The sequence below is a fragment of the Arvicanthis niloticus genome, chromosome 5, assembly GCF_011762505.2.
Source record: "Arvicanthis niloticus isolate mArvNil1 chromosome 5, mArvNil1.pat.X, whole genome shotgun sequence".
NCBI lineage: Eukaryota > Metazoa > Chordata > Mammalia > Rodentia > Muridae > Arvicanthis > Arvicanthis niloticus.
The window spans coordinates 25,105,247-25,124,665 of NC_047662.1; the positions used below are offsets into that span (position 1 = coordinate 25,105,247).

The 19,419-nt window shown below is 46.0% G+C and overlaps 1 protein-coding gene across 2 annotated transcripts; it reads left to right on the forward strand.

The window, feature by feature from the left end:
* Positions 1-2,027: 2,027 nt before the first annotated feature.
* On the forward strand, positions 2,028-17,867 carry Zbtb8b (zinc finger and BTB domain containing 8B). Of its 2 annotated transcripts, XM_034503545.2 has the most exons (5): positions 2,028-2,425; positions 5,448-5,524; positions 8,457-9,460; positions 13,502-13,680; positions 14,317-17,867. In XM_034503545.2, the coding sequence occupies exons 3-5, from the start codon at positions 8,497-8,499 to the stop codon at positions 14,629-14,631; spliced, it is 1,458 nt and encodes a 485-aa protein (XP_034359436.1). In that variant the 5' UTR covers positions 2,028-2,425; positions 5,448-5,524; positions 8,457-8,496; the 3' UTR covers positions 14,632-17,867. The 2 variants fall into 2 exon arrangements, with proteins under 2 accessions (XP_034359436.1, XP_076790261.1); XM_076934146.1 differs by lacking the exon at positions 5,448-5,524.
* The last annotated feature ends 1,552 nt before the right edge of the window (positions 17,868-19,419 follow it).

Below are 19,419 nucleotides of genomic sequence, written 5' to 3' on the forward strand. Positions count from 1 at the left end.
TGCAAGGGTTAGGCAGCACCCGGTACATAGGAAGGTCTGCTGTGTTAACAATCCTGAGGTCCTGGGCAAGGTGGTATGAGCGATCAGCCTTTAGGACGGCAAGATGAGGTGTTATGGGTCAAGTGAATAGGCGTCACACTATTCACTTGGTGGCGCACACACGCTTTCAGTCCCAGCATTTGGGAGACAACGGATCTCTGCGTTTGAGGCCAGCCTGGTCTACAGGGGGAGTTCCAGGTCAGCCATGGCTACACAGAGCAACTCTGTCTCAGGGGAAAATAGTCACTGTATGATACTTTTTCAGCCTTGTCTATGTTTTAAAGAGACGTGGTGTGGCTGGAGTGATGGTTCAGCGGTAAAGAACACTGGCTGCTCCTTTAGAGGACCCGTCTTTCATTTCCAGTGCCCACATGGCACCTCACAGTCCTATATAACTCTAGTTCCAGGGGATCCACAGCCCGCTCTGGCTGGCTTCACCGTCACACATACAGATTCCAGAAGAAATCAGAAATTGGTAAAGGAAAAAGTAGATGCATGTACATTTTGACCAAACCTAGGAGAGAAAGAAGTCTAATTTCTTCAGGATCCTGCCTATCGCCATCTCATAGCTGAAAAAACAAAACAAAAAAACCCAAAACAAACAAAAAATGAAAACAGTGTGTGTGTGTTTGCGTACATACGCCCCGCCCCCCTATCCTTCTGGGCATCTTGGTACTTGTAATTTTGTCCTTAAAACAGAGTGCTGGGACTCTTGGGCCACTTTAGCTTCTGAGACCCATCTTGTATACAGTCTCCATCTTGTACTAGACTAAATTCTAAGAAATAGCTGAAGTCCCAGAAACGGTTTCTGGCCCCAGGTCCCCACATGAATTTAGGACCACATTACCACACTCCATGACTTGTTGGTTAGCACCCAGTAGGGACTGAAACCCAGCAGCCGCTACATAGGCTCTGATTGGCTGGCCTCAATCCGGGCCAAGTTTTCAAGAAAACCATCTGAGGTCTCTAACAGGTAGTAACCCATTTAAGATGTCAGGTGTGAAAAACCGGATGGAATACACGAACCCGATTGGTTGCCCCTACCTTACCTAATTAGTGGGTTTTTTGCTTTAAAAAGATTGTTCTGTCTTGACTTTCACTGACACAGTTTGGATCACGTACCCAGCTGACTCCCTATTATACCGGTGTAAGGCCCGCCGGAAGGGAGAAACTCCCTCTCAACCCACCCCAAATAACTGTAAGACACCGAACTTGATGTAATTAACAAGAAGTGTATTTGATTTCAGCGCGTTGAGGTCGCACTTCTAGCCTGTCCTACGCAGAGGCAAGCAATGAAGTACGACCCCCACTGTGGTAGCACTGCTCATAGCCGGGGCCTGGGTGAAATCTGCCCTTGTGGCATAGGGCTAGGATGCTTCGGTGCACTGGGCCACGGTGCAGTTCCCACCGAAGTGCCAGGTGTGTGTGTAACGGTGATGTGGTAGGTGTGATACATCGCAGCTCAAAGGGCTCTTTCTCACGCAGGCTCAGACCTGGAGGAGGCCGGGAGTTGGGGCCCACCACCAGGGCATTTGCCAGCACTTTAACCTACACTGTGTCCTCATAGTTGCCCTGGACAGTGGCATCCGTGCCCGGGGTTGAGCACTTGTAGTAGCCTTGGTCTCAAGGCTGGACATTCTTTATGTGTAGCTCCACAGCATCACTGGCAGTTCTCCTCAACAAGATGTAAAGGAAGAACCGCAACCCGGGGGTGGGTGGGGGGTGGGAGGGGGGATCATGATTAAGTATCTATAGAAAGCACCAGTGTTCAGCTTCCGTGACAGGTTCAAGAAACGGTCATGTTAAGAATCAATCCCTACCCAATTTGTCTTGTGGTTAGTTCTGTTTCTGGTATCCAGGGTGCACGGGCACGAAACCCTATCTTGTGGTCAGTTCAGTTCCTGGTATCCAGGGTACACGGGCATGCAGACCTGAACTCCCAGCTCTGAACTCTTACCTTATTTATTTTGTCTTGTGGATAGCTAGTTTCCTAGGACCCAGAGCGCAGAACAAGCTGATCTGCACTCTTGACTCCATCTGTGGAAGGTTTAAAAAATTTTAACTCTTTCACCGGCTTTTTGAATAAAGAAACTTTTGTTGGTTCGAACTTGGTTTTCATAGTAGATTATTTTCCCAAATTCTCGGACACTAACAAGACCACAACTCCCATCACCCCGTGAACGCTGGAGTCTTCAAAGCGCATCCTCCCGAGGTGGGTACCCGGACCATTGACGGACTAGCTGCTGACTGAAGGGCCCGCCTTCACCAGCCCAAGATCTCCCACCATTGGTCATCTCCCCCGCTTCTCACTGGAGGGCCGCAGGTGAATGAAAGGGGGCGTGTCAGTACGCTCAGCTCGCCGGAGGAGGCTGGAACCCGCTGCCAGGTGAGAACACAGCATCCTGTCGGCGCCGCGGCTTTTTTGGTTTTGGGGAAAGTTAGGGGCACCTCCGAAGCCTGGCTCAGGGAATCGGGTGTAGGTAGCAGGCACGGTTGCCTTTCTCAGCCAGCTTTGGACCGCCCGGCCCAGTAACTCCCTGGACCCCGGCTGCTCGGAGCCGCGCTCAGTGGCAGATCCTCCCTCTTCTTGCGTGGGGTGGGTGGACACGGAGGCACGTGCCCACCCTCCCTGGCTGTGGGTGACCCACCCCGCAAGGTCCAGGTGGGAGTTCTGGCTTCTGCTCATTCTGATCCTGAAGGGTACTCAGACACCAGGGCTTGGCCAGGCTGGGCCAGTGTCCGCTTGGGCAATGGTCACTTTGCCGGTGCGAAGACCTGCGAGAGGCAAGGCCTCGGTTTCCACACCAGACACCAGGGAATGTGCCCATTACCTGGTTCTAGTAGCCTCCTCAGGTCGTCTGACTCTGGATGGATTGTTCCCGCTGTCTTGGGAGCAATTTAGCAGGAGAACCGAAGATGGCAATTGGTCAGAAATTCTACCCCTGCAAAACTCTTAGCCTTGTTCCCCCTTTCCTTGGGCCAGAGGAGGGAGAGTCTTCCCGGTCTATTGCTAGACCTGTTAGAGGGTTTGAGGAGATCGGTAAACAATGGCTAAGGATTACCTATCTGGAATCAGTAGAATATGGGTTCTAAATCCTGGACATGTAGACTGTATCTTTGAACCTCAGATTCCCTCTCTGAAAAATGAAAATATTCTGCACTGTGTTAGTATAAGGCTAAAAATGAATGTTTATCAAGTAGTTTTTTTCCTGCTTCGAAGTGAATGATGCGCAGTTTTTATTCTCAGGTTGGTGGGACCGAAGGAGAGGTGTCAGAAAGAGGGCTGGACAAACAGTGGTGGTGAACACTATAAGCCTAGCACTGGAAAGGCAGAGGCAGGAACATGGGAAGGAATTCAAGACTAGCCTGGTCTACATAGCCAGACTTTCTCAAAACAAACAAAACGAATGAGGTTAAAGGGGAGACACGGAGACTGTGCAGGCTGCTTCTGTTCTTACTTTTAATGTGTGTGTGTGAGTCTGGGCCATGGAATGCGGCTGCCAACTGAAGCCAGAGGTGAAGATACCATCCAGAAGCTGGAGTTCCTGGCAGTTGTGAGCCATGAGATTCAGGTGCTAGGAACTGGACTGAAGTCCTTTGGACCTAGCCAGGAAAGTTTGAAGTAAAACGCAAGACTTCTTTAACATAGTTCTTATCCCTAATACTTCTGCTGTTAAATCTACCTGCCTTTCTTGTATAATTGTCCAGTAAACACAAACACACACACACACACACACGTATGTTTTTGCATCTTGTGGAGTTTTCTTTCTTTCTTTTTTTCAGTGTATCTTGGTGACATTTCAGTTAACTATGGATAATCCTACAGGACTATGTCTTCTAAAATTTTAAAATATCTTTTGTATGGGTGTTTTGCCTGGGTATATGTCTGCGTACTACATGTGTTCCTGGCACCTACAGAAGCTCGAAGAGGGCACTAGCTCCCCTGGAACTGGAGTTACAGACAGTTATGAGCTGCCATGTGGTTGCTGGGAATTGAAGCCTGGTCCTCTGGAAGAGCAGCCGGTGCTCATAACCACTGAGCAGTCTCTGCAGCCCAACAATCAGAGACTCTTTAAAGAGAAATAGTTTATTTGGGAGTTGACTAAAAAGGCAGTGGGCTGCGAGTGTCACAATGCATAGGAAACTCTGCATGTTCAAGGGGGTGAAGTAAAAGAGAAACGTTTAAAGGCATCATGGGAATCATGGAAAGCATTTTGAGAGACTAATCCCTTGCTACAAGGATCCATAACAAGAACCTTGTCTAGCAAAGGCTAAACTGGCAGATGCTGGGCCATCATCCTTGAGGAAGTATTTTTGTTTTGGTTTTGGTCAAGGTGAGAACACAATGAAGCCTTCCACTGGGGAAACATCACAGGTTGATTTATATAGGAATTCTACAGCTATGGGAGAGGTGGCTAAGAGCACTGGCTGCTCTTACAGAGGACCCGGGTTCAATTCCCAGCACCCAAACGGTGGCACATAGCCACTTGTAACTCCAGTTCCCAGGGATCTGATTCCTTCTTAGGCCCTCCACAGGGATTGGGCACACAGGTGACAAACATCTCATAATAAAAATAAGTATATCTAGTCGTGTGGAGGTGGTGCTCACTTTCAGTCCCAGCACTTGGGAGGCAGAGGCAGGTGGATCTCTGTGAATTCAAGGCCAGCCTGGTCTACAGAGTGAGTTCTAAGATAGTTAGGGCTACACAGAGAAACCCTAACTCAAAAAAACAAGTATATGTATGTGTGTGTGTGTGTGTGTGTGTGTGTATTTTAAATATCTATTATATATTTAATATATAATATATAAATATTTTTGTATATATAATATATTTAAAATTTCTACAGATACAAGACAATGCTCTTCCTCGTAAAGTAGTAAAGTACAGTGTTCACTTAACTACTTTAGATGAAAAATTTTTTTAGGATTATGATATAATTTGTTGAGTTTAAGATGAATCTAAAAATGTAGGAATTAGGGGCTGGAGTGATGGCTCAGCAGTTAAGAGCACTGAGTGCTCTTCCAGAGGTCCTGAGTTCAATTCCCAGCAATCACATGGTGGCTCACAACCATCTGTAATGAGATTGGATGCCCTCTTCTGGTGTGTCTGAAGACAGATACAATGTATTCATATAAATAAAAAATAAATAAATCTTTAAAAAAAAATGTAGGAATTAGACTGTAGATATGGCTCTGTGGGTAAAGGTGCTTGCTGCCAGCCCTGGGTTCAACCCCAGGGACATACATGATTGGAGAGTGCCAACTTCCATAAGTTGTCCTCTGACCTTCATGTGAATACTGTGGCACATATATCCTCCAGCCACCCCCTACACACACACACACACACACACAAAACATACAAGTTTGACCTTTCTCCCCTGACCTTTCTCCCCTTAAATCTTTTTAGTTCGTGGCTAATTGAACGCATGGATGTAGAAGCTGCTGCTACAGAGAGCTGACTACAGTTGCCCAGGACTGCAGTGGGTCAGTAGGTGAAGGAGTGGTTGGGGTCTGATGGGAGAGGGAAGGGGTGCTTGGGGCAGGCTAGCACCTCCATATCTCTCACCACCAGGAAGATTCTAAGCTTGATTTCCTAGTTCTGACTAGCATTTAAAAATAGGAGCATACCTTTAATTGAGCAAACTTTTTTGTTGTTATTGTTGTTTTGTTTTTTGAGACAGGGTTTCTCTGTATAGCCCTGGCTGTCCTGGAACTCACTCTGTAGACCAGGCTGGCCTCGAACTCAGAAAGGATTAAAGTGCTAGGATTAAAGGCATGTACCACCACTGCCCAGCTGAGCAAACATTCTTTAACCAACGCAGTCTGACTGTCAGATTTAATAAAACACGCCCATGCCTTTAAAGGGCATGCCATCTTCTGACGGAAGGTGAGGACTGTAACAGTAGGAAGGCATTAACCCAGGGTAGTGGAGTTAGTCCTGTCAGCAAGAGCAGCTAAAGCAAAAAGGGACTTAATTGGTTCAGACACAGCTTGAGCTAGGTAGGACTCAGCTGTCACCTTTGTTAGGCTGGTTCTTCTGGTGGTACAGCTGCACATTCCTCACGTTCTCTGAGCTCACAGAGCAGGATGCCCCTTTCAGAAGCCCAACAAAGGTTCCATTGCTTTTCACTGGTTCTAGCCACTGTGCCCTCTCTGAGTCAATCACCGATGGTCAGAGAGTAAGATGCATTGGTCATAGTAGCCTATAGGACAGCCTACACAGCTGGGACCTGAGCTGGATGGTGCCTGTTTTATGCATAGCACATTGGCCAAGAGAGGAGGAAGAATAGTTCTGTAGCAGCCTTAGGGGTACCAGAACCCTTAGAAGGGGACATGTGTGCTGGCAAGCCCAGGGATCTACCAGATTTCTCCACAAAATAGTGATAGAAGATTGGAGATGAGGCTGCTGGCTTATATCTAAATTCTGGTTAAGATACAGGAAAAGAAACCATACCATTTGCAGAGTCTAATCCAGTGCATAAGATCCATAGACTCTAGACAAACCCTGAGTCCTGACTGTCACGGCTTGTCCATTTTGTATCTTTGATTTCTTTATTGGAAAAACAGGGATAAAAATGAGGACTTACAAGGATTTATTTATTTATTTGAGATAGGATGTCATCTCCCAGGCTAACCTGGAACTAGCTATATAGCTGAATGTGGCCTTGAACTCCTGGTTCTCCTGCCTCTAATTCACTAGTGCGGTGATTACAGCCATTTGCCGTCACCTCCACTTTGTAGGGGGCTGGGGTTGGAACCCAGGCCTTCATGGGTGCTAGGCAGGCACTCTGCCACCTGAACCATATCTCCAGCCTTTTGTTTGTTTGCTGAGACAGGGGCTCGATGTTAGCCCATGCTGGGCTAGTTCGTGTAGTCAAATGCAATCTTGGTGATGGAGAGATGCCTCAGAAAGTAAAGACACTTGCACTGAGCGTAATGATCTGAGTTCAGTGCAGAAGAACCCAGATGGTCAGAGAAGAGAGTTGGCTTCTGTATGTGCACCTTGGCACCCATGTGTCCACATACATACATATGCACACTCATATATACACATAAATGTAAATAAATACATGCCCACATACATCATATGTGTACACACATACATACACATACAATAAATAAATAAAAAATGTAAACAAAATGTCAAAGATGGCAAACTAACTCCTGATCCTCTTGTCTCTGCCTCTCAAGTGCTAAAATTATGGTGGGTTTTATTTTATTTTATTTATTTTTACTATAGGGTTTCTCTGTGTAGCACTTGCTGTCCTGGAACTTGCTCCGTAAACCAGGCTGGTCTCAAACTCAAAAAGATCCACCTGCCTCTGCCTCCCAAGTGTGGGGATTAAAGTCATGTGCCACCACTGTCTGGCCAGTTGTTTTAATTTTTCCTTTTTTTGGAAGATAGGTTTTGATTTATGTGTATGTGGAGTGCCCGTGGAGACCAAAAGAGGGTGTTGAATCCCTCGGAGCTAGAGTTACAAGTGGTTGTGAGCTGCCCAGTGTGGATGCTGGGAACCGAACTCTGGTCCTCTGAAAGAGCAGCAAGTGTCCTTAACCACTGAGCTGTCCCTCCACCCCCTATTTATTTATTTAGAGACAGGGTCTCATTTTATATTTCACATTGGCTCAGAACTGATCCCCCTGCCTCAGCCTCCTGAGTATAAGTATCACAGGTGTGTATCACCTTACCTGCTTCCCTCACAGGCCTTTTATAAAAACTTGTGGAGAGAATCCATGTAAAACACCAACTACTGTGCCCACATCTATTTATCTGCCATAACTTTTTGTTCTTCTTTTTTTTTTAATCCTTCCAACCAGTTATTCAAAACTGCCTACATCATGAAAACACCATTGGTCCAGTAGTTTTTTGTTTTTAATGTTTTTAGATTTATTTATTTTACTTTTGTGAGTGTTTTGCTTGCATGTATAGATGTGTGTGAACGTGAGTGCCTGGTGCCTGTTGAGGTCCGTGAGGCTGTTGGATCCTCTGGCACTGGAGTTAAGGAGAGTAGTGAATTACTGAGTGGGTGCTCAGAACCGAACCCAGATCATTTTCAAGAGCAACAAAGTGGTCTTAATCACCGAGTCATCTCTGCAACCCTGAGCCAGTGCTTTGAAATATAACAGATGATAATATATGAACTTCTAGACGCCAGGGGTATTAGATCAGTTGGCAGACTGCTTGCCTTGCACACAGGAAGTCTAGGTTGAGGCACCACACAAACTGGGGGATGGTGAACCACCCCTACAATCCCAGGAGTTCAAGGCCAGCCTGGGCTACATAGAAAATTCAAGGCCAGCCTGGGCTAAATAGAAAATTCAAGGCCAGCCTGGGCTACAGAAAATCAAAACAAAATATGAACAGTCTATTTTAAGGTCGGAGTTTGGGAATTAACATAGATAAAAATCTTGGCAGAGCTCCAGGCCCCTCCAGAGCAGCAGCGGCTGACGGAGAAATGGAGGCACAGTCCTATTGCGCCAAGCTCTTGGGAGAGTTGAATGAGCAGCGGAAACGAGACTTTTTCTGTGACTGCAGCATCATCGTGGAAGGGCGCATCTTCAAAGCCCACAGGAACATTCTGTTTGCTAACAGTGGCTACTTCCGCGCCCTGCTCCTCCACTACATCCAGGACAGTGGGCGGCATAGCACAGCCTCCTTGGACATCGTCACCTCTGACGCCTTCTCCACCATCTTAGACTTCCTCTACTCTGGGAAGTTGGATCTGTGTGGCGAGAACGTGATTGAAGTCATGTCAGCTGCCAGCTACCTGCAGATGAACGACGTGGTCAACTTCTGCAAGACATACATCAGGTCGTCCTTGGATATCTGCAGAAAGATGGAGAAGGAGGCCGCTGTGGCAGCGGCAGTGGCAGCCGCGGCGGCCGCGGCGGCAGCTGCAGCTCATGACATAGACAGTGAAAGTCCAAGTTCAGGACTGGAGGGGACTTCTTGTGGCACCAAGAACTTTGTCTCCTCCCCAGCAGATGGAGAAGGGAGTCTGGACTGTATAAGATCATCTCCTTGTGATGACTGCCATCCCTTAGAGCTGGTGTCGAAAGACAGCCAGGGCTCCGGGGCCTCCGACAGTGACTTTTGTATTGTGCCCAGACGGGTTGAACCTAAGATGGAATTTGATGTTGCCAGAGTGGAGGTGGAGGCTGACGAACAGCTGCAGCAATATGTCGCCCCACTGGCCCATGCAGAGGATGGCCTGCCCAGTAACCAGGCCTTGGATCTGACGTACAGCAGCTACCACGTGAAGCAGTTCCTGGAGGCTCTCCTGCGCAATGGTGCTGTCCAGAGCAAAGATGACGCCGATCATCACTTTTCTCGTGGCTTGGAGGGAAGACTGGAAGGCCCAGGAGTACCCATGAGTTCGGTGATGGACGTTCAGAACGACTGGTATAGAGAGGACTCAGGTGAGTTTGGGTTGCAAGCATCTCTCTGCCAGCATTTAGTGCGTTCTGTGCCTTGTGTTCGCCCCTCATTGGGACCCTCACCGCCATCATGCCACCGCTGCTACTGCTACACCATTGCTGCGTATAAAGAACGGTGTTTCTTTATGCGCTCTGTGTGTGTGTGTGTGTGTATGTGTGTGTGTGTGTATGTGCGCGCACGCGCATGCACGTGTGCACACATGCATATGGACACCAGAGGACTGTATTAGATGTTGCACCTCAAGAGATGTCCACTTTGTTCTTGCTTTTTGTAATTATAAGTTATCTTATTTTGTTTCACATGTAGGAAGTTTTGCCACCATGTAAGTCTGTACATCGTATGTGTGCAGAGGCCAAAAGAGGGCATTGGATTTCCTAGATCAGGAGTTACTAATGGCTCTGAGCTGCCGTGTGTATGTTGGGAACTGAGCCCAGGTCCTTTGAAGGAGCAACTGGTGCTCTAAGCTGTTCATCTATCTCTTTAAATTCCCTACCTTGTTTTTTTGAGATAGGGTCTCTCTGGCCAAGGGCTTGCTAAGTTTGCTTAGTCTGGCTAGCCAGTGAGTGACCCGGACCTCCAGGGATCCAACTATCTCCATTTTTCCATTGCTGGAATTATAGGTATATGTAGACATGCCTGGCTTTTCACAGGTGCTCAGGTAAAATCAGGTCCTTGCTGGGCAGCGGTAGCAATGCATAGCTTTAATCTCAGCACTCAGGAGGCAGAGGCAGGTGGATCTCTGTGATTTGGAGGCCAGCCTGGTCTATGTAATGAGTTCCAGGACAGCCAAAGCTATACAGCAAAACCCTGTGTTGAAAAAGCAACAAAAACAAAACAACAACAACAACATGAGGTCCTTGTGTTTGCTCTTCTGGCATGTCACTGCCTGAGTCCTTTGCCTGGCTCTTCTTTGTGTATGTCTGTGTTGCCTAGACAGGGTGTGGTCATCCTTTGATGTCCATGAGGGGTTGGTTCCAAGACTCCCCTTAGATGATAAAATCCACTAGATGCTCACATCCTCTCTGTAAACTGATACTGTTGATTGTGGTGGCACATCACAACACTTGGGAGGAAGAGGCAAGCAGAACTCTGTGAGTTCAAGGCCACCCTGGTCTAGATAGCAAATTCCAGACCAAAAAGGGCTGTTTAGTGATATGTTGTCTAAATAAATAAATAAACAAACAAACAAATAAGTAGTTGGAGAGATGTCTCAGCAGTTAACAGCTCTTGTTGCTTTTGCAAAGGACCCAGGTTTATTTTCCACCCACAGTGGGTTACAAACTGTCTGTAACTCTGGTTCCAGGATCCAACACCCTCTTCTGACTTCCCCGGGCAATGCATGTACATAGTGCACAGACATGCATGTAGGTAAGGCATCCATACGTATAAAATAAAACATTTTAAACACATGAAGTGATAGTGTGTGTTAACAGTGCCCCATGTTCTTTAAATCATCCTTCAGTTATATATAATCCCTGATGGGATGTCAGGCTGTGTGAGGAGTTGTTAATGTTCAGGGGAAAAGGACAAGAAAAGAAGTGGTAGCCCATGCCTGTAACCCCAGCACTTAAGAGCAGGTGATCAGAATTCAAGACCTTGGTGCACAGTGAGTTTGAGGCCAGCCTGAACTACAGGAGACCCTGCCACTGTCCTTCTAAACACAAACAAAACAAACAAAAACTCTTCTAAAGTTCATATCCACAAAACAAATATTTCTTTCAGCATCACCTAGGTGGATGTTCTTCAGTGCCTAGAAGGAGTCCCAGGGGATGAAGATGCTACACACATTGTTGATAACAACGGGAAGGTCTAGGATAGGCCTTGGCTTAGCTTAGTAATAAAGATGACGGCCAGTGGGATGCCTCAGTGGTAGGAAGGCTTGTCATTTCTACCTGACAACCTGAGCTTGACCCTGGAGCCCACAGTGAAGGAAGAGCACCAGTTCCCAAAAGGTGTCCTCTGACTTCCACATGCTGGTTGTAGCTCTTACACATGCGTCCCCATGTTCACACAAACATCATGAACATACAGTAACAGTAATGATAATAAATAACATTTAGAAATCTTTAAGATGAAGATGGTACACATTAAGTTTGAATACTTAAACAGTAAAAAAAAAAAAAAACAAAACCAGAACAAAGCAAAAGAACTGAATGGGAAAGAAACTTTTGTTTGTGTCATTACTCTAGAAGTTACAGTAAGAGGTCTTGAAGAAAACCCCTTGGCTCTTGGAGAAAGGAGCTAAAGGTGCCCGTGTGGCATCATCCTGCAGTGCCAGGAGTGCCTAATGAGGGGTGCTACCATTGGAGAGTCTGGGGCCCAGTGGGAAGAGCATGCCTTGCTGACTATAAGGTAAAGGGAGGCCACTTTCAAATCGTGGCTGTCCTGGTCTGAGACTACAAGTTCCCAGTTTTGGAGGTGGGCCAGATAGTTTGTGTGGGCTCCTAGGAATTGGAGAGGCACCTCAATATGTTGGACATGGTCTTGGTAGTTTAGATGGCCCCTTAGTTTTGGAAGTAGCTCTCCTGATCTTAGCGGTCCTGGCATTTGAGTGGGTGTCAGGCTTCTGGACCTGGGCCATATTGCTGTTCTGGCTTCGGAGCTAGTTCCAGAAAACCAGTGCCTGTGATAAATAAACTGAAAGGGCACCTTTCCCTGAGCCTTTCAGTGAAATTTAGGTTACTTTTAGGGTTATAAGGAATCCCAGGCTCATCATGTTTAAAATATAAACCTCCTGGAACACGTACAAGTTTACCACGCCTTGGGCTGGAGAGATGGCTCAGTGGTTAAGAGCACTGGCTGCTCTTCCAGAGGTCCTGAGTTCAATTCCTAGCAACCACATGGTGGCTCACAACCATCTGTAGTGGGATCTGATGTCCTCTTCTGGCATGCAGGTGCACATGCAGATAGAGCACTCAAATATATAAAATAAATCTTAAAAAAAAAAAAAGTATAAAAAAAAAAGTTTACCACGCCTTATGGCACTTCTGTTCCCATCTATCTCTTCGTCTATTTCCAAATAAACTACTTAATCTTTAAAGAATCTGGAATTGCTAGGCACTGTCTCCAAACAGTACAACCAGCCAGAGACTGAGGGTTCAAATACATGAGCCTATGGGGGACATTTCTCATTCAAACCAACACATCACTGTAGCCCCCAAGTTTGGGATAAAGCCACACTTGCTATTACTGGCTTTAATGATAGGCCTGTAGGTACAAGAAATTGAAGGCTGATATATTGGGTATCACAGTGTTTCTATGATAAGTATGTCTAGGTTGGTTTCCTAGTATTTCCAAGTGAGAGCCTCTCCACCATTTCAGTTGACATTGGTCTTTATAACACGGAGCGTTGACTGGCTGTTACAGCTTATGCCAGGATGAATCACGCCAGGTGTGTACAGGGAAGACAAAAATAATTTTGATATACCACAAAATGTTTGTAAAACGTACAGAACACGGGGCTGGAGAGATGCTCAGAGCTCTGGTTACTCTTCCAGAGGACCCATGTTTGGTCCCAGAATATTTATGTTAGATGTCTCATAGCTTCAACTCCAAGGAGATACCTTCTGGCCCCTATGGGTGCCCATACACACCTGGCATTAATACACAGACATACCCATTTACATGAATAAAAATTAAGTTAACAAAAATCTTAATAGCAAAAAAACTCTCATGGACTAGAGAGATGTTCCAGCTATTAAAGCCTAATGCTTCTGACCAGAAACTAAGCTGGGTGGGTGGGGATGGGTCTTAGTGAAAGAGCGTTTGAGTATCACATTCAAGGCCTTGGGTTCGATGTCTAAGCAAGGGGAAGGGGCAGGGGAGAAAGCCCGCTTAGTTGACTTGACCTTTGACCTTTTGGAAGCCACAGTGGGACTTGTACTGGTCAATCTTGCTACTTACTAGCAGGTGGAGTAGGTATCTCCCTCTCTGTCTGGGTTGAGGGTGTTTCCCAGTCCCACCCCAAAAGGTGGCCATGGTTGTCCCTGTAGACAGCTAATTCAGTCTGTTGGATTCCTCAGGTGACGTGCTGGTGGTCCCCATCAAGCTCCACAAGTGTCCTTTCTGCCCTTACACTGCCAAGCAGAAGGGCATCCTTAAGCGGCACATCCGGTCACACACTGGCGAACGGCCTTATCCCTGCGAGACCTGTGGCAAGAGGTTCACGAGGCAGGAGCACCTTCGGAGTCACGCCCTGAGCGTAAGTGTCAGTGATGTCACTGTAAGGACTGTGTTTGTCTCCTAATATGAGGGTGGGCCTGTCTGTCACGTCTCTGTCATCTAGAGATTTTTTTAGAGAAGTTTGTGAAGTTTTCTTATACCAGGTAAAAGCTGGGCTGGAGGTGCCACTTAGAAAGTTAACACTGGGGCTGGAGAGATGGCTCAGCGCTTAAGAGCACTGACTGCTCTTTCAGAGGTCTTGAGTTCAATTCCCAGTAACCACATGATGGCTCACAACCATCTGTAATGGGATCCGATGCCCTCTTCTGATGTGTCTGAAGACAGCTACAGTATTCATATACATAAAATAAATAAATAAATCTAAAAAGAAAAAAGAAAGAAAGTTAACACTGGTGTGCAAACAGGCTAGTTTTCTAAGAAGCTCAGCTTTTATTTAAGGATGGCTGTCATGAGGCCAGAACTGGCAAGGCCAGCAGACTGTGGGTCTCTTCCCCTGGTAAGGATGTAGAGTAAGCTGTATCTCCAGTCTCCCATCAAAAGTGGCACCCTGAGGCAGGAGAGCAACATGCTTCCATTTGCCCAGCAAGTACTCCTAACTGCTGACTCTTCTCTCCAGCTTTTCTGTGACCTTTACCGTGTTCCCTTGTGCTGACAGGTTCACAGATCCAGCCGTCCAATTATCTGCAAGGGCTGTCGAAGAACCTTTACAAGCCACTTGTCCCAGGGGCTGAGGCGCTTTGGGCTGTGTGACAGCTGCACCTGTGTCACAGACCCCCACGATGAAGATGACGACCTGATGCCCGTCAACCTTAGCCTGGTGGAGGCCTCTTCTGAAATCCACGAGAAGAGCGACACAGATGACTGGCCCATCTACATAGAGTCCGGTGAGGAGAATGACCCAGCTGCCGAGGATTCTGATGACAAGCCACACATTCGGCCCAACTTACCAGCCCCAGAGACACTTACTTAGCAGTGACTCAGTGGGCAGGTTTTAAGTATTATGGCTCATTCTGCGGTGAAAGCTACCATCTGTTGAGTTTTGTGAAACTTGGGGATTGTCTCCCCGCAATGTCGTTACAGTTGGATTGTTATGTTAGACTTCGTAGCGGAGGCTGGATGCTCTGACTCAAAAGACCGATGAGTTTTTAGCATGGAGTCTGAGGGTCTTGTTGGTCTCTCCTTGGTTCTGACTGAATCAAGGTTGAGCCCTGAGGCTTCCTAATTCTCCTGCTGAGAAGCTGACTCTGGGCAGGAGGAAAATAAGAAAACCTTCCTGCTTAGTCTCTTACTTTCTTACGTCATTACCGTCTTCTGAAGAGGTGGCAAGAATATGTCATCAGAACATCTGTCTTTCATTCACCTGCCAGGCTTCTTGTAACGAATTCTGCAGTTTAATTTTCTGGGAATCTGCTTTGATAAAAAGCAGACAGGGCCGACTACGTGGTCATAAAAGCTACTCCTTAAATCTAAGACAGCACTCTAAAGGCCGGAGGAAGTTGTGTGCAGACAAACACTGAAACGAACTCCAAGTTCATTTGGACCCCCTTGCTTGTCCAGCTGGGTGAAGTTAAGTGAGCCCCAGAGGAGAGGCTGTGAGCCAGGGCAGGGTAGTGCTCGTCTCATCTGCTATTTGACACACAGATCCCCTATTCTGAGATTATAAAGTAAGTCGTTTGGGCAAAAATCAAAAGGCTCCCTGGTTTTCTTAGTCATTTCCCAGACATGCAACCTGGACATGGGCATCCTGATGATATTCCTGGACATACATGTCCCGCTGACACCCTGTCACCTAGTTTATGCACAGACTTGAGCTGGGGGTTGGAGGGTGGCGAGCATGCCTAAGTAACATTCAGGCTTTAGAAAACCGTCTAGGGCTGGAGAGAGATGACTCAGTGCTTAAGAGCACTGACTGGCCGGGCAGTGGTGGCACACACCTTTAATCCCAGCACTTGGGAGACAGAGGCAGGCAGATTTCTGAGTTCGAGGCCAGCCTGGTCTACAGAGTGAGTTCCAGGACAGCCGGGGCTACACAGAGAAACCCTGTCTCGAAAAACAAAACAACAACAACAACAACAAAAAAAAAAAAAAAAAAAAAAAAAAAAAAAAGCACGGACTGCTCTTCCAGAGGTCCTGAGTTCGAGATTCTCAGCAACCACATGGTGGCTCACAACCATCTGTAATGGGATCTGATGCCCTCTTCTGGTGTGTCTGAAGACAGCTACAGTGTACTCATGTACATAAAATAAACCAATCAATCTTAGAAGACCTTCCAGAAGGAAGGAGCTGGCTAGAACAGGTTTTAAGCCACTCTGCAGCCAAGTCACAAAAGTATCAAAGGACAGGAAAGACCACGGATGGCAGGTGCACTAGAAGGGACTTTCACAGACTTTTCTTACGTTAAAGGACCCAAAGTGGACTTTAAAAGAAATCCCAGTCTTCCTTTAATTTTAATACAGTTTCAAAAAAGCAGTGAAATCACTCTCTGTCTCTTAATCAATACCTAGTGAGAAGCATTTGTCAGCTGACATTTATGTATTGTCTTGTTATTGACGAGTTAAAGCTTTTGTTTGTCTGTCTATATTCTGAGACAGGGTTTCTCTGTATAGCCTTGGTTGCTGTGGAACCCACTATGTAGACCAGGCTGGCCTCATACTCCTGAAGTTCTGACTGCCATCACCTCCCAAGGGCTGGAATTTAAAATGTGCATAACCTTTCCTGGCAGAACTGGAGGTGCAGCTCATTGTCATTAGGAAGGCCCTGGGTCCGATCTCTGGCACTGCAATAAATTAGATACCTAATTTTGTGTTGTCTATAATAATTTTTAAAAAAGCCATTGAAGGAAGGGGAGAAGGAGGAGTGGAAAGTGGGCAAAGGGGCTAGAGAGGTGGCTCAGTGGTTGAGAGCACTGGCTATTCTTCGAGAGGACCTGGGTTCAATTCCCAGCAACCATGTGGTAGCTAACAACTGTCTCTAACTTCAGTTCCAGAAAATCTGATACCCTCAAACCAGTGCACATAAATTAAAATAAGATAAATTATTTAAAAATTGTCAACTTAAAAAAAAAAAAGCAAAATCTTTTGGTTTCATTGGTTTTCTCAGTAATAGGTGGTGTATCCTGGACCTTGTCCACACTGGGCAAGTACTCTCTTACTGACTTAGACCCCACCCCTGGAAAGGTATTTCATTTGTACTTCAGTAGTCTTAGGACTGCACCTGAAACTCTGATGACACCTTTACATTGCTGTGATGCCCACACCCTGTTAGTGGCTTTGTTTCCTTGAAAAAAGCATGGACCATCTCAGGTGTGGTTTGAGCCACATTATATAAAGACGGATACCACACAGGCCACATGGCATATGCCTTGATTAATCCCTCACTCAGGACACAGAGGCAGGCAGATCTCTGTGAGTTCAAGGCCAGCCTGGTCTCTATAGAGAGTTCTGGGTCAGTTATTGATATATAGTGAGTCTCTGCCTCAAAAAAGAAAACAACAAAAAACAAAACAAAGAAATAAAAAGTTTTGAAATAAATTGAAGTATTGAACTTTTTTAAGCCACGTGTCATTATCCCAAGTAGATAGATAGATAGATAGATAGATAGATAGATAGATAGCTGGGTGGAAGGGTGAACTCCTTTAATCCCCAGCACTCCAGAGGCATACTCAGGAGGATCTCTGAGTTCGAATTCAAAGCCAGTCTGATTTACCGAGTGAGTTCCAGAACATCCAGGGTTATACAGAAACCCTGGAGAGAGAGAGAGAGAGAGAGAGAGAGAGAGAGAGAGAGAGAGAGAGAGAGAGAGAGAAGAAAGGAAAGAGAGAGAGAGCAGACTGAATAAAGCCAGGGAGGTGTTCAGTGCTCCAGCACTTTCCTTGCAACTCCAGGTCATGGATTCGGTCCTTGGTCCTCAGCATTGCAAAACAAATGAACCAACTAGATAAAGAGTTCTGAACTGACTGCTATCAAGGTCCAGAAATACTTTTCTTGCCTGGGGAAAAAGTATTGTCTGCTATTTGCAGTGGGACATGTTGGCGTACATTTGGGACCTAGTCCTGAGGAGGCAGAAGGACTGAGGAGGATTGCTGCTAGTTTGAGGCCAGCCAAAGCTGCAGAGTAGATAGCAAGATGCTGTCTTTAAAAACAAAGAATAAGCCTGGTCTACAGAGTGAGTTCCAGGACAGCCAGGACTACACAGAGAAACCCTGTCTCAAAAAAAAAAAAAAAAAAAAAAAAAAAAAAAAAAAAAAAAAAAAAAGAATAAGGAAGAGACTGGAGAGATGGCTCAGAGGTTAGGAGCACTGACTGCTCTTCCAGAGGTCCTGAGTTCAATTCCCAGCAACCACATGGTGGTTCACAACCATCTGTAATGGGATCTGAAGCCCTCTTCTGCTGTGTCTGAAGACAGCTACAGTTTACTCTTATACATAAAATGCATAAATCTAAAATGAAAAAAAAAATCAAAGAATAAACCAAGACAGAGCCTAACAAAAAGAAAATTAAGTGGATGTATGAATTTATCATGGTACTAGAGCTATATTTGATATCTTTACTGTTTATTTAATTTATTTCTGTCTGGTGACCTCTTCATGTCTCTGTTTAAAAAAAAAAAAATCCATACAGAGGTTTCCCACTAGACAGTGCTTCTCAGCTGGATATAGTATTGTCCTATACAGAAAATGTGGCCTTGTCTAGAGTCACATTTGCTTGTTAGAAGCATCGACAGGGAACTTCTTGTGTCCAATTTAGGTTTAGGCCAGAAATGCTGCTGAGCCACCTTCCATAGGAGAATGTCGCAGAAGAAAAGGATTATCTACTTTAAAATGTCAGTAGGGAGAGTTGGAAAGATGGCTCAGCAGTTAAGAGCACTGGCTGTTCTTCCAGAGGTCCTGAGTTCAATTCCCAGCAACCACATGGTGGCTCACAACCATCTGTAATAAGATCTGATGCCCTCTGCTGGTATGTCTGAAGAGAGCAACAGCGTACTCACATTCATAAAATAAATAAATCTTCAAAAAGAATATATCAGTATGGATTGGGTGTAGTGGCATGTGCTTTAATCCCAGCACCCAGAAGATAGAGACGAGCAGATCTCTGATCTGAGTTGGAGGCCAGCCTGGTATATATCCAGCCTGGTCTACATAGCTATCTCCAAACAAGCTAGAGATACACAGTGAGACCCTGTCACAAAAATAAATACATAAATGTAAAACATTTAGAAACAATAGTACCAAGGTTGAGACAGTCTAGATATAAAGTGGGATTTTGAATGGTTTTAATTTTGTGTTCGGGTTCTGAGTCCAGATGTTTCATAGCTTGCCCATTGCCTGATGTAGGTGTGTGACAAGGTCAAGGCCAGGGTGGGACACTTAAGTTATAGTGGAGGGGTGTGATGATGCACACCTTTGATCCCAGCACTCCAGAGCAGAAGCAGGAGGATCTCTGTGAGCTAAAAGCCAGCGTCGTTTACATAACAAGTTCCAGGCCAGCTAGGGCCTGTGTCAACAAACTAAAATAAAAATGAGAGGCTTAGAGAGATGGTGTAAGTAGGCTTAGATTTTTCAAAACCGACTTTAAAAAGGGTTCTCAAATGTGTCGCCTCCCCTTCTAGCCCACCAAAGGTAGAAATAAAGAAGGTGTAAGACAAGTGGGGAGGGGATGTGCCTGTTTAGAAGTAGTTCTTGCTGGGCAGTGGTGGCGCACGCCTTTAATCCCAGCACTTGGGAGGCAGAGGCAGGAGGATTTCTGAGTTTGAGGCCAGC